The 17480-nt window shown below is 41.5% G+C and overlaps 2 protein-coding genes across 12 annotated transcripts in view; both read right to left on the bottom strand.

Moving 5' to 3' along the window:
- The window catches only part of SNX29 (sorting nexin 29), a 443704-nt gene extending 435660 nt beyond the window's left edge, over positions 1 to 8044 (bottom strand). For 7 of the 8 annotated variants that reach the window (XM_050967715.1, XM_050967716.1, XM_050967717.1 and 4 more), the window contains exon 1: positions 7936 to 8043. In XM_050967715.1, the coding sequence (XP_050823672.1) occupies positions 7936 to 7942 (7 nt within the window). In that variant the 5' untranslated portion in view covers positions 7943 to 8043. Of the gene's footprint in view, positions 1 to 7935 lie in introns of all 8 variants that reach the window. The other variant, XM_050967714.1, reaches the window with a different exon arrangement.
- A 1841-nt stretch (positions 8045 to 9885) lies between these two features.
- The window catches only part of TNFRSF17 (TNF receptor superfamily member 17), a 49212-nt gene continuing 41617 nt past the window's right edge, over positions 9886 to 17480 (bottom strand). For 2 of the 4 annotated variants that reach the window (XM_050967783.1, XM_050967784.1), the window contains 4 exons: positions 15437 to 15664; positions 13234 to 13371; positions 12757 to 12903; positions 9886 to 12007 (listed from right to left, as the gene is read on the bottom strand). In XM_050967783.1, the coding sequence (XP_050823740.1) occupies positions 11739 to 12007; positions 12757 to 12903; positions 13234 to 13351 (534 nt within the window). In that variant the 5' untranslated portion in view covers positions 13352 to 13371; positions 15437 to 15664 and the 3' untranslated portion in view covers positions 9886 to 11738. Of the gene's footprint in view, positions 12008 to 12756; positions 12904 to 13233; positions 13372 to 13980; positions 14552 to 14717; positions 14844 to 15436; positions 15665 to 17480 lie in introns of those variants that run through there. The other 2 variants (XM_050967782.1, XM_050967785.1) reach the window with 2 other exon arrangements.

Here is a 17480-nt window from a genome sequence, read left to right as displayed (position 1 = left end):
GTGCAGAAGGGGTGAGAGGTTGGGCTCTGGGAGGGAGTTTGGGTGGGGGAGGAGGTCTGGCGTGCAGGGTCTGGGATGGAGTTTGGGAGCGGGAGGGGTGCAGGCTCTGGGAGAGAATTTGGGGTTGGGAGGGGGTGTGTGGGAAGGTGGAGATGTGCAGGCTCTGGGAGGGAGTTTGGGGGCTCAGAGGATGTAGGGAGGGGGTACAGACTCTGGGAGGGAGTTTGGGGGCAGAAGAGGATGTGTGGGAAGCGGGACGGGATGCAAGCTCTGGGAGGGAGTTTGGGGGCTGGGGAGGTGTGGGGACAGGGTGCAGGCTTAGGGAGTGAGTTTGGGGGCAGGAGGAGGTGTGTGAGAAGGGGAAGAGGTGCAGGCTATGGGAGGGGGTCAGGGAGTGCAGCGCTTACCTGGGGCTCCAAGGCAGGGCGGGCCAGGGGGCCTCTGCGCACTGCTGTCCCCAGGCACCACCCGTGCAGCTTTCCAGTGGCCACAGGGGCACTCGGGGCGGAGGCACAGCCCTGTCTCGCCCCACCTCTGGGCCACAGGGAGGGGCCAGCAGCCACTGGAGCGAGCAGGCAGCTGCACTGCACTGCCGGGGCCCCTGTGCGGGGAGCGCCCAAGGGCAGCTGGTGGGGCCAAGGGAGAGATCCAGCCCCAAAACTGCTGGAGCCCCACGGGCCACATTGGGGAGGCTCATGGGCTGCAGATGGCCCGCAGGCCAGGAGTTTAAGACCCCTGCTTTAAAGTGCTAAAGATAACCCTTGGTAAGTCTTAAAAAAACACTACTGAAAGCCAATTTTACTTATATTAAATTTTATTTCATTTAAAAAAAAGATACTAGGGATATTTGCATAACAGTATCTTTGTTGTTTTTAGTATATCAGTCCCTGATTATCTCACTTGAAGTCCTAATTCTCCATTCACAGCATCACGGTTGGCTGCTGTGGAGAACAGTGTGATGAGAGGTGGATTAAGACTTCAAGTGAGGAGTCAACAACAGGAATGAATATCTGACCTTGAAAACAACATGCATACAAGATAAGCATGCATAATTACTACTCCCTTCTAATGGAGTTTTACCTGCATCTGAGGACATAAACGGGTCCAGAATATTTTTCATAGATTCCTAGGAGGCATCAGTTAGTTCTGAGGTATTATTGTGTAGCACCCTAATTATCTATACTATTATGAATGGCCTTGATAGTTAGAAAGGCTAATTGCCTTATATCAGTGGTCCCCAAAGTGGTGCCCGTGGGCGCCATGGCGCCCACTGGGGCATTTATGTGTGCCCGCCTAGAGCCCAGCAGGGGAGAGAAGCTGCAGGCCCACCCCTGCCGGGGACAGAGAACTCCAGGGCTGCAGGCTGTGGGCACCGGTGTTCTCTGTCCCTGGCAGGTGCAGGGCTGTGGCTTCTCTCTGGCTCTCCGGGGCTGCAGACTGCAGGGGCCAATGTTCTTGGTTCCTGGTAGACAAGGGGCCGGCCTAGTGCCCAGCAGGGGAGAGAAGCCGGGGCCCCGTGCCTGCTGGGAACAGAGTACTCCAAGGCTGCAGGCTGCAGCCGCCAGTGTTCTCTGTCCTCCTAGCTTCTCTCTGCACTGCTCAGAACTGGCGCCAAAAACCCCCCAAAAAACGAAAACAAAAAACAAAACACTCCGACTCTGCAGAATGGACGGAATGCCGCCCTGCAGCACGTGCTGCCCCAGGCATGTGCTTGCTCCACTGGAGCGTGGAGCCGGCCCTATATGTGAGTAATTGTTGGTGCCCGCCACACTCTTCTGAAAACACAAATGTGCTAATGGCACAAAAAGGTTGGGGACCACTGCCTATATGAATGAATGCAGCCAGTTTTCCTGTGTATATATAGGAAATAGAAGATCAGCTTCAAAGCAACAATATACACTGCCTATTCTTCATTCAGGAAAGGTCTTGCTGTGGCAATTGTTATCAAGAGGCTTATCAGCTTGCCAGAAGACTCTAAAGAAAAAGCCCCGGACCTGATCCTTTTTATCTCAGGTCTGCTTAAATTCTGACAAGCAAGATTTAAGTCACAAGACTGAGGTCTCCAGGTTTACTCTGGATTTACCCTGGAATTCTAATGGAAGAATCTGAACAAATGCTACACCTGGACTAACTATTGGACTATAACTTTTTAAAATTGATTCCAGAAAGACTTTCTACAAATCATCAGCCTCACAGTCTCTGCTACAAAACCGACCTCAGGACTTTTCACATATCTGTATGTATACTGATCTCTTAAACACTACAACAACTCTCTTCTTTCTTTTTCCTTTTGTCATTAAAACCTTTAGTTTTAGTTACTAAAGGTTTGGCATCTGCATGATTATTGAGTAAGATCTAAAACTCATGTTGACCTTGGGATCAATGTCCGGTCCTTTGGGACTGGTGGACCTAAAATATGGTAAATCTGGTTTTCAGTAACCATTATATTACACTTGGCTATCTAGATAGAGGTCAAGAGCTGGAATACTTAAAGGGGACTGTATTTGGCTTCTTGGTAACCAGTGTGGTATTACAGAAGTTGTTTTGTTATGATGAATCTAATCAAGAATAAACCACCAGTCTGGGGGATTGTCTGCCCTATTCTTTGCAGTTTGCATCCTCAGTGTGGCCCATTCAGGCACCCAGTCACAAGGGGGTACCAATTAAGAGGGATCTACTGCATTCCATTTCACAATTTACACACAGCTAAAGTTATTGTGATGCCCAGTCCTAATGCTGGGTGGCTGAACTACTCCCATGCAAATTCAAATAGCAGTAAATTTGCAGCACTATATATATTACTGGGGGGGGTACATTAAATATGTCACGCTGACAGGATGAAAAGTTATATTTAGATTACTATGTAAAAAAAAGGAAGTCCATGCAGAAGTCTAAAAATGACAATGAAAATATGAGTTTGAAGAAGCAAAAGCTAAGAAACGCATGAAGAGACTCCTTCCATTTAAAAGTAATCAGTTTCAAAAAATGAGCTAAAATTAGTTTCAGGTACTGCACCTGCCTCTGAGTCACCTCACATTTTTGGTGGTTTTACAGACACACTTTTCTATTTTTAAAATGTTTTTCCTCTCTGTATTGTATGAGAAAGATCCAAACACACACAAGTAGAAACTGACTGATTAGGCAAGTGGGGAAAAAAAGTTTTAATCTAATCCTTCTAAGTTACAGTGATCTTAAGAACTATTTGTAGCAACTATAGTTAAAATAACACAGACAAAAGCACAATTTTTAAACTGTGTCCCTTTAATTGATCCTAATACACCCAACCACTACATATGCAGCAACTAAGATTAAATTCAAATATGAACAAAGATCAGCTTTTAAAAATTGTATTTGAATTTAGTGCTCAATGGCGCTGCCTTGAATTAGCCATACTACAGAAAGCTTTAGTACCTAACTCTGTCACACACCTAATTCTTGTCAGACCATACTGATACTATTTTAGTCCTCATCCTCTCTTACGCAAAGACAATCACAGTGAAGGCTGTGGTGCACAAACAGAGCTTAATGTGACTCTTCAGATTCCCGTTTTCTTGCAACCCAAGCCAGGATTTGAGTCAGTTTCAAAAAGTTAAAGGCAGATACATTTCTTCACTGCACTACCCAAGAAGATAAAATCATCTTGAATAAGTGACAAGTTAAAGACTGTGTTGGTATTAAAGCTAAGTTTACATTAGAAGCATAGTAAATCTGTTGTATCATTTCACCTAAAGTGTCTTGTAATGGTAAAAAAAATTAGGTTTGCCAAGCCAGACAACTGACCATCTATTATTTGACAAGGGTTAAATACTGTCAGATATTCCACCAAGAATGCCCTGATGTAGATGACAATCAAAAAGGTAGGCTACATCATGGTGCCATCTGTTAGCAAGCATACTTAAATGTACTGATCACTCACTTTAACATATGCTAAGACCAACTGTTTGGAAAAACGTGACCTATCTGAAAGCTGAGCATCTTGATTGATTGGAATCTCTAGAACAAACAATATGTTTGAATATATCTGTATCTTTATTTGTATACTTGTGTACATGGTAGTTTACAAAACACATTAAACAAGTTAAAAGACATGATCCCTGCCTCAAAGAGCTTAAATCTAAACTGACTAGACAAATGTACATAAATTAATTCAGAAAAGAGTGAGGGAGAAAGAGGAGCACTCAGCCATTAAGTATCCTCCCCCAACAAAGAGAAAATATGCACAAGCCAGTAAGATGATGGAAGAATTGGCCTATCAAGCATAAGTACCTTTAAAAAGTTGCTATGTGTTTTATTTCTGTTTAGTTTTATTTTACTTTTTCATTGTAACTGTTCAGTCTTGAATAACGTTCACATTTAAAAGTTAACCCATTGCTAAAAACGGTAATAAGAGTAATTATTTCTTTCATTTTTTTAAAGATTCATTTCATTGTGTTTCATATTCTTCTGAATTGAAACTTGTTTTTTGTAATTAGGCATAAATATCTAAGGCTAAGCCTAGTACAGACCATAACATCTTACACTTTAGTGTTACTATTCTAATAAATTAGTGCTTTAAAATATTTTACCTGTTATTTTTGGACCGCTCAAATGCCAACCCTATTATATATTATATGCGCGAGCGCGCGCACACACACACACACACACACACAGATACAGCAGACCCTTGCCAGAATGTGCATCTTTATACTGCAAATTCAGTTATAGTGCGGGACCATACATGGATCCCAAATTTAATTACCTTCACTAGAATCCATGGTAACGCGGGACCGCGCATGGATCCAAAATCCTGCGTTCTAGCAGGGGTCCGGTGTGTATAATTTATTTTTAGAGTTGGCATTTGAGCAGTCCAAATATATAAACACACACACACACACACACACACACACCAGAATCTTGTTTAGCCAAAGCCCCCTTTGTCAAACCACCTCCACATCTAAAATTAGGCTATGTCCCCTGATATGAATCATTCACATTGAAGAGCATCCAATTACCTGAATAAATCTCTCATTCTGTTAATAAAACTGGGTTCTGTCACACAATAACCTAAGAAATTCCACAGTGTGCAGACTCCAATATGCAAAGTTTGGTAATTACAGTTAGCAAATATAGTGAGTTAGTTATTTGTGTGATGGTCTCTGACAGTTTTAGCTATTCAATGCTGTACATGGCAAGTCCAAAATGCTATAATGGCCCCACAACTGAATACAGTTCGTGTCTATATTAATTGGGATTGTCATCTCACCCACAAAAAAATATTCTAGCATGTAAGAGTAGATCATCACTATTAATAAAGTAGATATAAATGTACAGGAAATATCTATCAAGCAGTATTTCATACATGAGTACAGTTCCATATTCTGTTAAAAAGACATCAAAAAAGTCACACCATAAAATACTCAGTCTATGTTACTAAGGCAACAGATTAATAAAACTAATAAACTTACCAGTCTAATTAAATTTTTAACTTTTGTACCATATTTCCATTTCAATTTGAAAAAAGTGCTCAGAGGCAATTCCTGGTTCTCGCACACTAACATTTATACTTTTAGAGGTTGTAATATCGTAGAAAAATGATTAAGGACAAAAGTTTTAACTGACTTGTTTAATGCACGCAAATTGTCCTATTCATCTTTAGTTTTAAGACTAAGATTTTAGACTAAATATAAAGAACAGTGCAAAATCTTAGTCTTAAAACAAAAAAGATGGAGAGAAAAATTCACATGCATTAAACAAGTCAGTTAAAACTTTGTCCTTAATCATTTTTCTATTATATTATAAACTCTAAAAGTATAATGCTAGTGTCTGACAATAAATGATAGTGTCCCAGCCTCAAAAAGAGACATAGCTGAAATAGATTACATTTAAGTTTGCCTAATTCTCTACCTAAAGACAAGTGTAAATATGATGCATACTTTCTCTTTCCTGCTGCTCTGTTCCGTGACACTCAAATTTATGTTCCCATAAACCCTACTTTTTTCAGAAGAAAGAGTTATATCTATGTTTCACTTTATTGTTTGGTTAAACTCATAGATCTTGGCAAGATTTACAAGTTTATAAAGGTAGATCAAACATTTGGCCTACCATCCTTAATAACATTGCTTTCTGCATGATCCTGTCCTGGATAACCGAAAAACATTTCAATTTAGAGAGAATTCTACCTGCATCATACACGTCTCTCTATTGGTAAAAAAAACACAGATGAAGGCTTTAAAAACAAAGATTTGGTAATTCATAAAAATAGTGACAAGAAATATAGTATATAAACAAACTATGGACAAAACTGCTGCTAATAAAACAGCTTTCAAAGTTTTTTGTAGAGATATCAACTGTTCTTTTTAACTGTAAAAGGAAATTCCATTGCTCAAGTGTGCAAAGACTTACCACTCAACAACAACTTAAGCCCTACATCCAGGTTGAGCTTACTACAGGACTGGAGTCACACCTAAAAAGCAGATGCAGGCCCCTATAGTGTTAAGAGGGTAGTTTTGAAGTATATATGTATATAGTGGCAAAACTTGAAATGAAGCTGAATTATCTGAGAAAAGATTTGTGTTTTGACAGTTTGAATGTCACCTGCATTTCACAAAATACTAATAACTTTCCCTGCAGATCTATGATCATCTTTTCCATCTCCTTTCAAGTCAAAATTATTTCGATAAATACAAATACAAATGCCAGATAAACGGAGAGAAAATGTTACTAATTTGCTTTCACTTTCATCCGTTGTATAGTTTCTCTTTCATAGCCAATGTAATTAATGAATCTACATGGGGTTTAGCTGCCTCAGTTCTTTAAATGTTAAAATTGCACCTTTCATCAATATGGGTTAAACATTTTGGCAGCAGAGTTAGAACAGAACCCAGGACCTAATTCCCAATTCACTGCTGCAGAAAAAAGGACAGTCTCAGGGTCGGGGATGATTTCCCTCAGCATGCTATTTGTGTTTTATGAGCAACTCTGACAAGCCTTATTTCAAGTCAATTTTTATAACTAAGTTCTCTATTTGAATGAAGAATGTGTCAATCTGCATTTTGAAATAATATTTAATATATCAATCCCATTTGATGATAACTATTGTTAACAGTTACCACCAGTCCTGGTACTTCAACTTGTGTGACCAATACTCACTCTTCCCTCCACCTCAGAGAATAGCCTCTATGCTGATTCGCTCCCCACCCCTGCAAGGATAGTATTGCCCTAGATCCAATATTTCTGAGCTAAAAGTCCAATTCAAGAAAAACTGAGGCCTGTGCAAAACTGTACAATTCTTCCTCTCTCATTACAATCTTAAGATTCAGTGAACATCATCTTGCCTCACTTGACCTTAAATACTTTGCAGTTAATTTAGGGTAGAAGGAAAAACACGTGTCCAGAACTGGTGTGTGTATTTCAAGGGTTGCAGATGAAGGTTTCATACTCTCACTTAAAAAAAAAATCACATCAGCAAACACGTTTCTTTGCTCAGGTTACTAACCACACCTCAGTGTATTAAGTCAAGTAAGAATATTACATTATTTATGCTCTGTTTACTTTCTGCACTTTGCAAAGCAGTCGGCTTTACAGGTGTTTACAGTCCGTGTGTCTCGCAGGGGCTCAGCGCCGCAGGGTCTGCGATTTCACACGTTACTGGAGGACTGAGCTTCACACAATAAAAATGAAGGGGGAGGAGCGGAGACGCGCCTCATTCAGGGCTCCGGAGTACGAGGGGCCACCTCCCTAGTGCCCAGGGGCTAGGATACCCCTCCAGCACGTCAGCCTGCTCCCACCGGGAGCCGACCGTCTAAACCGGCCCTTAGCACCGGCTGGCACGGGGCGCGCCATGACCCCCGGCAGGCAGCACAGCGGCCCCACAAAGACTCAGGGAGGCCGGGACTCAGCCGGGAGGCTGTGACACAGGCTGAGCCCCCATCCCCGCGGGCTCGGGCGGGCACTCACCGCTCATGATGCCCTGAGTCCGGTCCCTCCCCGGTACTGCAGCTAGCCCCCCTGCTCCCCTGAGACCGCTCCACAGAGGGAAGCCCGGCCGGGGACACACAGAGCGCGCCCCGGAACTGAAGCCCCGCCGCCCCGGAAGGTAAATTCTGGAGCCTGGGGGCGCGCGCGCCAGAGAGAGCTCTGACATTCCCTCCCCGCCGCGTGCGCCTCCCCAACCGCCTAGCAGGAGCGCTGCGAACAGCCTGGCCTGCGGAAGGGCGCTCTCGCGCCCGGGTCCTGTGATGCCCCCGCTTCCCCGGTGGGCGGGTCTCTGGGTAGCTCGAGGGCAGGCTCTTCTCTGCCCCGCTCATGGGGGGAAGGGCCCCACTGAGCCTCTGGCCGCTCCCGGGCCGCACGCGCAGAGGAGTTTGGGGAGGTGGAGGGCCTGGGGCTGCTTGGAAGGCTGCTCGTTAGGGCAGCCGCTGTTTGGAAGCAAAGTAAGAACCACTTAGTGGGAGATTCAGGGCCAATTTTCTCTGCTAACTAATTACCTGAGTTAAAGAATCAGAGGCAGGCAAGGAAAAGGAAAGCTGGTGATGTCAGAAAGCAAAAGGCAAGGTCCAGATCCTGGCATTAGCAACTCCAACCTGGGGGAAACGGGGGTATCCAGGCAATTTATGCAAACTGCATCATGGGGTTTGTTTGTTTTTTGTAAGGTGAACCAAAAACAAAGCAGATTATCAAGTGTGAGCTTTTTTTCCACTCCTCTACATGGAAGTGCTGCTGATCCTGATCTGAACTTCATTATTTGGGACCAGCCCCTTCCGATGGAATTAAAGTAGAAACCTACATCCGCACCTCACAGTTCAGGCCTATCTAGCAGCAGCATGAAGCAGCACTTGAACTCCAAGCCATTCTACTCTTAGAAACATAATCATCCAAATGTAAATGTAGTCCTGCGGTAATTTGGAAGCTTCTGAAGTATTTCTTCTCTAATGTGCTTCATAAAGCAACTTCCCCTTCACTGATTCTTTGCATGTACAGATAATTGTTTCAGAGCAAAGAGCTGTATCTTCACAATAATAATTTGAAATGATAAATACCATATATAAATAAAAGATGGATTAAACTAGTGAAAAATAAAATTCTAAACTTTTAAATACAGGTGTCAGGTATCATTTAACCAAAAAATAATTCCAAATTGTTGATGTTTCAAAATACACAGCAACAAGAATAACTACAAAAGTCATTGGAAAAATTAGGTAGCAAAGCAAATAAGAATAAAATCTACTTTCTTCGATTAAGGGCTATATCCACACATAGATGCAAGGACTTGTATCCCAAGCACAAATGAAGATTTATGCAATTATTATAACAGAAACAGTTACAATCCATCTTATTTAGATTCTCATGATGTATGGCTAGGCCAAAATTTTCAGACTTGTGTGGCCAGAGTTACGCATCTAAATCCATAATTGGACGCCTAAATATGTGGCCTGTGTGTCAGAGGTGCAGAGTATGATGTTCAGCAAGTTTCTTAATCTTTTTCCTTTCAGTTCCTCAATTTCCCCATCTTTAAGATGTGGGTTATTATTGTGTTATGAGTCTTAATTCACTCATGATTGTTCGTTCTCTCTGAGATCCTTATGTAAGCGGGGGAATGGTCCCGCTATTGTGGGGAACTTTCCTGGCTTCTACGCTACCCCGGTGAAGTGGGCTAGCGAAAGGATCTGAGTCCTCACTCCCACTTCCTTTACCCAGAAGCCTCCCTGCCCTTGAGGACTCCCCTTCCACTCTCCTGTCTGGCAGAATCCTCATAACCCCAGCAAGGCTGGGCCCAGGATTCCTGAGGGGTTCAACCCCCAACCCTGCTGTGGTCACCCAAGACAGGGGCTAAGGCGTCCCCACTCCGGGGTACTCTCTTTGCACTACGCACTTCCCTGACCCACTGATCACATCATACAATTTAAAGCAAATACAAGTTATTTAATTAACAATTTTAAAAAAAGAATAAGGAAAAATGGGAAAGGTTAAAAGAAAACACATCACCCTGCTCTGTGGCAGGGACCATCACAAACAGTGTCTCTGGACATCAGGGCACTTCACAGTCTGTTCCTTGTAGGTCCCAGGCCTCCTTCTCAGGCCTTGGCTGTGCTGCAGGGACGCTGCAGGTTGGACACTTGCTCTGGCGGTGGCCACACACTCTCTCAGGCTCTGGGTGGCAGGACCCTTCTCCCCAATGTCACTCCCACTCTGTCAGGGTTACGATCCCCCTCCAAGTCTGGCCTGCAGGGCCTCTTGGCTGAGGCCCACTGCCCAGGGTCCCCTCGCTTTCCCCAGCTGCTCACCGCACCCAGCTCCGGACTGCTCCAGCCCCAGCTCCACACTGCCTCAGCACGGCTGCTGCTGCTGCTCTGCCTTCAGCTCCCTGGGCTGCTTCTCTGGCCTCCCTGGCTCCACTTGTACAGCTCTGCTCCCAGGGCAGGTCTGCTCTGCAGGCTGCTTCTGTGAATCTCTCTCAGCTCTCACTTGCTTCCTGGGCTGCTTGTCTGGCCCCTCTGGCTCTGGTTGCTGCAGCTCTGCTCCCAGGGCAGGTCTGCTCTCTCTGGGCTGTGCTCTGGCTTTTTAGGCTGCAGCTCTGCTCCTAGCAGCTTAGCTTGGCCCCCTACTCTCACCTTAGCTCGGCCCCCCTCTGTCTGACCCAGGCAATTTCGACTCACATGGAGGACAGGACCCACCCTGGCCTTCTGTCTCTTTGATTAGCCTGCCCGCCCTGTCAATCAGGCTGACCTGGAGCACTGGCCTCTCACCATTGTTCCTGGGGACTGTCAGTCTCAGGGCCCTGATTTGCCATCGATCCCTCCCTTTTTAGTGCTGGGAGCTAGCAACCAAACACCCGCACTCAATGTTAGTAAGGGGATAACTGTCCCCTTACACTTGGATAGACAGTGCTCTAGTAGTACAAAGGTGATTATTGCTGAGCACAAACAGCCTTCATTGACTTAAATGGGAACTGCAAGTGCTCAGCAGCTATGAAAACCATAACACTTATTTAGATACCTAGGCATACCTAATTTTAGATTGAATTTTTAGCATATAGCTAGCTGATACTCCTAGTAAATCCCTGCTAAGTACAAAAGATCATTATGGAGCCCATGCTAAAATAGGGAGATTTTACATTTTTTGAAAATGTTTGGTCCATAAAAGAAAGCCCTCCTCTACTATCAGGAACCAGATTGGCAGTTAGAGGTTCTGCAATACCATCTCCTCTTCCAGTATAGCTCACAGCTGATATCTTAACTGGATATAATTTCATATTCCATAGATGTATCCAGTATTAGAGCATTTCCTTTGCAAGCATTTCCATTTTCACTGGGCCCCAAAATCTCAGAATCTGGATCTCTGAAGTGGTACAAAAGTGATGCTACATACCTTTTTTTTTTTTTTCACCTCTTAGTACTACAAAAACATTTTGGTACAAGATTTATTTGTGTGACATAGTCATTAAATATATATTTGAGCTTGTTTATTGATGGCATTTATGCACATCCAAACTTTTGACTAGTAAATATAGTCTTTAATGATAGTGCAGAAAAGTTTTCCCCACGCAGGGGTTCTTATAGCTTATAAGTTCCAGTAAATAGCTCCCAAGGGAGACTAAAATTAGAAATAATATAATACCTATGAAAGTTAAATGTAAGAGCTATAAAGAAACCACATGTACTATCCTTCTCTACTGACAGCAAATAATAAAATTTATGAGTATACCTATACTGGATGAGCTGATTGATTATTATGTAGTAAAAAATGCTTTCATTTCCCTATCACAGAGTCATCATTGCACCTGGAATATAGCTGCAATATTCAGAAGTCTTTGTGGTGACCAGAACAGTAGCTCCTTCCTCTGTGGCTGGTAATGGGAATGAAGTATCAAAGCCAGTTTGGAGTTTCACCAACCCACAGTCCCCGCAAGTGCATTCCTCCTCTGAATACATCAGTGATGCTTCACTTTGGAGGGAATCTCCAATTATATCTGTATTCACACTGGTCTCAGTATCAGCCTTGAGTATAATATTCAGCTCCACTGCAGATTCTATGAAGATATGAAAAGATATTTTAGTTCATGTGTCATGCTATCTCACTAGTAAAGTCAAGTCATAGAATCTACTAAACATGTCCTCCACTCCCAAATTTAGGATGAGCATGTATGGAATCTATTGTATATTTACTATCATATACATAAATAAAATTAACAGAAGCATCTTTGCTGTAAATATCTATGGATATGAAAAGGTCAAAAATTAATTTAATTCTTTCTGCCTCAAGGAAAATATACTTTATATATGGCTTTGAGAGGCTACAGGGTTGAATCAAGTCAATTTACACTTTATAAGCTGTGAGGCTAATCTTCCATTTTTATTCTCCCGCCGGGTAAAATTCCTTTTGACTTCAATGGCAGGAAGAACTGGGCCTTGATAAAGAAATTCTGTTAAGAGTTTATAGCAATTTTCCAATGCAAAATAGGATATGCAAGTTAAAAATATATATTGAAATAAAAAAACAAATATGACTCTGTAGCCAAGACCAGCGGGCTCCTAACTAATACTGGCTATAATATGATATCCTTACCCGTGTTGGGAAGTACTTTTTTCCACAGTTACCCCCATTGACTTTAGTTCGTCTATTTATGAAATAATGTATTCTCCAACATGAGTAAAACTATCAGAATCTGGTGATGTAGGCTATATTAAAAATTATAAATTAAAACAACATAGCGGAAATTCACAACAATCTGAAAATATTTTAGAAAGAACTCTATTTATAGACAAGCATATTTTGTACCTGTGTTTTTCAGTTCTTCCTTTGATTGTTTTGGGTGCCTCATTTTAAACAAGACCATTAATATGAACACTGTCAATGTTAAAATCACTCCTATTCCCAAACCAATCCAAAGAATTCCATCTGATACTTTTACTTGACCTGTAGTACCTTTTAAATAAAGGAGACATATTATGCACATTAAAAACAACAAGCAATTAATAATAAATACATGGCATAATCTATAAGTCTCTCACATATCTAAGGAAAAATTTGTTTTTCTGGTGAGTGACAGCTAGGTAGCTTGAAACATTTACTTTTCCTAACATAGTTCAGTTGATATATAGAAGACTGTGTTTAGGTCTTCAATCTTGTACAGATTTTATACTTGGTCTTGTAAACTTTAGTGTCATTTTTCATGGTTTATATTTAGAATCAATGCAAAGTATAAATGTGAAAATGCACAGCACAAACAAATAATGTTACAGAATTGGTACTTACTCTCATTACAATAGCTCTGACATGAAAAAGGTGGCTTACTGGAACATCGAAGTTGACAGGGTATACAAGATTGCAGCAAGCTGTCAAAATACTCATTTCTGAAGCAATGTTGAGCCATCAGGGTCAGTAATTAGTGAACTAGGAAGCCACAGAAATGGTTAACGAGTAAGGACAAGCTAAGGAGGAAGAATTTTTCCACTTCTCACTTTGTACAAACAGTAGTAAGTGTGGCCTGCAACAACAGCTAAATATCAAGGTTCTTCTTAAAAAGAGTATATTAAATAATAGGGATTTCACCCTGAGGCCTCTCAAGGGACTCTGGCTGCTCATTTGAATAGCAACTGCAGATTCAAGTTTCTAGATGGACCATCCAGCTGGATGGAAGTAATTTTCAATGTAAATTCTGTCTGAAACAGAAACTGATTATTTATAGAGGACATTTCTCAAGCAGGTGCTAAACATTATACACTGTAGAAAAAGTCTGAGGATGCCTAAACAAGCATTTTCATCAACAGATAGTCCCTGTATTCAGGAGTTTGTTGTATTCTCTCTCTCAAACTGATGGATCTGTACCAATTATATCTCATTCTAGACTGCAAACTTCTCCATGAAGCATTGGTTCAATTTTTATTCTTTTCTGTTCCATTGCCACCACCAAACAACATACTGTATTGTTGATGAATAGAGGGAAAAAAAGAGGCTGCGTTGTCTAGTGGATAGAGAAGAGGACAAAGTCAATACACCTACAGAATGCATGCTGTACCTCTCCTCCTCTCGGATCCTCCACTTCCCATTGGCTGGGCTGGGAGGATGGGCGAGCTGATTGCTTCTCAAGTTCCCTTCCCCGCTACCTTTTTAAACAACTCCTCAGCTTTTCAATAATGACCATGAGATTTCAAAGAGAGAAGGTGGGTGAAGTAATATATTTTATTGGACCAACTTCTGTTGCTGAGACAGACAAGATTTTGAGCTTACACAGAGCTCTTCAGGTCTGGGAAACTCACTCAGTTTCCCAGACTCGAAAAAGAGCTCTGTGTAAGTTCAAAAGATTGTCTCTCTCACCGATAGAAGCTGGCCTAACAAAAGGTATTACCTCATCCACTTTGTCTCTCTAATATCCTAGTACCAACACAGCTACAACAACACTGCATATATGAGATTTCAGGTCAGTCCAGAAAATCCAGTGTCCACATGGACATGAAGTCACTCAAGGCAATAGGCCTGGATGTATTTGTGTAAAATACTTGTACCCGCCTGAGCTATTCCAAATATGCAGACATACCTTCAAAAGTGGCCACTGATTCTGAGTGCTTCTGTTCGTGGAGTTATCTACCCAACAGTTAAAGCTCCCAAAATCAGCTTTTAAAATATTAGCCTGAAACTATCTTGACGTTTACACTAGATAAACAACCTAGAACAAAACTGTAATTGAAATAAGGAATGTCCTGCATCTGAAATTGGTTACAAATGGATAACTTTCTCACCCTGAGCCACCCTGGTCTTCTTTTGCACTATGTATCCATCTAGAACAGTGGTTTTCAACCAGGGACACGTGTACCCCTAGGGGTATGCAAAGATCTTCCAAGGGGAACGTCAACTCATCTATTTGCCTAGTTTTAGGCTACAAAAAAAGCACCAGCTAAGTCAGTACAAACTAAAATTTCATACAGACAATGACTTGTTTATACTGGTCTATATACTATATTGTATGGCAATATCATGTGCGTATACGCACTGTATTAGACATGTGTTTTATGTCATTTACTGATGTATGCAAACACATTAATGAGGCTGAAGTTGTCATAGAGATTCAGAATATTAGTGCCATGGCCTTGCATGGATAAATTTAGATCATTCAGATTGCAAAATGTATCTGTGAAGTAGGCAAGTTGAGCTAACCACACAGAGGCAAGAGGGAATGAGCTATATTTTCAATTCTACAACACACGATGTCATTTGATAAGGGTACTTTCTTGACAGAATCAGCTGCTTTTTTATCAAGCATGTTTTCTGCAAGCACCATAGTGGCAGGCAGAATAAGATCTTCTGAAATTGTGTACAGCTAATTTGATTTTGCTACAAGAAGTGAGACAGCATATGAAAGTTTCAAGTGCTTTTGTAGAAATACTGGAAGCTTTTTTCATTTTAAGCTGCTAAGTCTGGAACTCAGAAAGCTTTCTTTAAAAAAATTCTTCTGTCTTACCTGCATGCCCGGGGTGTTTTGTCTTCAAATGTCATTGCAAATGCGCTGGTTTCATACTGTTAATTGATAAGAGTTTCTCCGCAAAGGAACACAAAGGTTGAGGTGGATCACTATTTGTAGAGATGTGAATCCAAAAGCAATATATTGTTTGCAGAACTGATTATATCTTTTTTCAGTCATCAGTAATTTCTTGCCATTTTCAGGTTTCAGAGTAGCAGCCGTGTTAGTCTGTATCCACAAAAAGAACAGGAATACTTGTGGCACCTTAGAGACTAACAAATTTATTTCAGCATAAGTTTTCGTGGGCTACAGCCCACTTCATCAGATGCATAGACTGGAACATATAATAAGGAGATATATATACACATACAGAGAACATGAAAAGGTGGGAGTTGCCCTACCAACTCTAAGAGGCTAATTAATTAAGATGAGCTATTATCAGCAGGAGAAAAAAAAACTTTTATAGTGATAACCAGGATGGCCCATTTCAGACAGTTTGACAAGAAGGTGTGAGGACACTTAACACGGGGGAATAGATTCAATGTGTTTAATGGCGTGGCCATTCCCAGTCTCTATTCAAGCCTAAATTGATGGTATCTAGTTTGCATATTAATTCAAGTTCAGCCTGTTGGAGTCTGTTTTTGAAGCTTTTCTGTTTCAAAATTTCCACCTTTAAGTCTGTTACTGAGTGACCAGAGAGGTTGAACCAGAAAGTCTCTACGCAAAAGAATAAATAAACACAAATCTGACATCAGGAATCATAACATTCAAAAACCAGTAGGAGAACACTTCAGCCTTTCTGAGCATGCTCATTTTCCTGAACAATGAAATAATTTCTCTCCTTTTTAGGGAAGTGTTTGCAATTAGCTTCCCAAGAAGGTAATCTGGACAAGACATCAGCCTTAGTGTGCTTGTGCCCAGACTTCTATGTAACTGTGAAATCACAACCTACAATTCTTCCAACCACCTGGCATGTTGCCCTGAATCTAAAGAGCAACGGAAGGGATGCATGGTATGTCCTAACCACAATCTTCTTCAAATGCAAATAATGTTGAAAATTTTCTATAGAGTTAACTACTGACAGAAGTTCCTTTCAGGTAATGCAATAATTTCTCTCCAGAGAATTTAGACTCTAATTGTAATAAGTCCCCACCCTCTCAAGTCTTTTGCTTTCTAATACTTACGTCAATATTGCCCCCAAACAGTAAGCACTAGCATCTGTATGATATGAAAGGAGTTTAGGCTAAGACAGGAGCCACCGTAAGAACTTTTATCAATTCTGAAAATGCTAAAATCACATGCTGTTGACCACTGAAGTAGTTTCCCTTTCTCACCCATCCTACGCAATGGTTTTGTAATACTGGCTAATCCACAAATAAACCTTCTATAATAGGAGCAGAGCCCTACAAAACTCCGCACATAAGTGAGTGTCTAAGACATTGGCTAGTACTGCACAGTCTCAATTTTCTTTTTGTCAGTGAAAACTCCCTCCTCACTGTGTGCCCAAGGTAAATTCCTTGTTTTGAAACTACTCACATTTGTTTAGGTTCAGTATGAGATTAGTAGCCTTAAGCTTATCACAGACCATTTATAAATGTATCAGTTCTTGCTCAAAGGTTAGCGTGCACCACCATATCACTAAGTAAACAAACGGAACTAGAGAAGCACATCCTGCAATACCCTCTTCAAAAAAGTCTCAAACATGGCCTGGCAATACATGAGCTAAGCATCACTTTAAATTGCCACAAGCCTTATCCTGCTGTGAAAAGCAGTCTTTTTCCTGTCCTTTGGATCCACTCCCACTCACCAATACACATCTTTACGATCCAGTGAGAAAAACCAGACTGAAGATGCAACAGCATCCAGGGTATCATATATTTGTGGTAATAGATAAGAATTCATTTTATTTTCTATACAGACACCCTCCGACTTACACAATCATTCCGTTCCAGAAAGCCTTGCGTAACTCGAATTTTGTATAAACGTATATCCGTACGTTACACAAAAATTTCCATAACTTGAAAATCCTATTTCTGGCTTATTG

The sequence above is a fragment of the Gopherus flavomarginatus genome, chromosome 9, assembly GCF_025201925.1.
Source record: "Gopherus flavomarginatus isolate rGopFla2 chromosome 9, rGopFla2.mat.asm, whole genome shotgun sequence".
Taxonomy (NCBI): domain Eukaryota; kingdom Metazoa; phylum Chordata; order Testudines; family Testudinidae; genus Gopherus; species Gopherus flavomarginatus.
The sequence above is the reverse complement of the archived record's forward strand: the minus strand, read 5'-3'. Positions and strand labels throughout refer to the sequence as shown.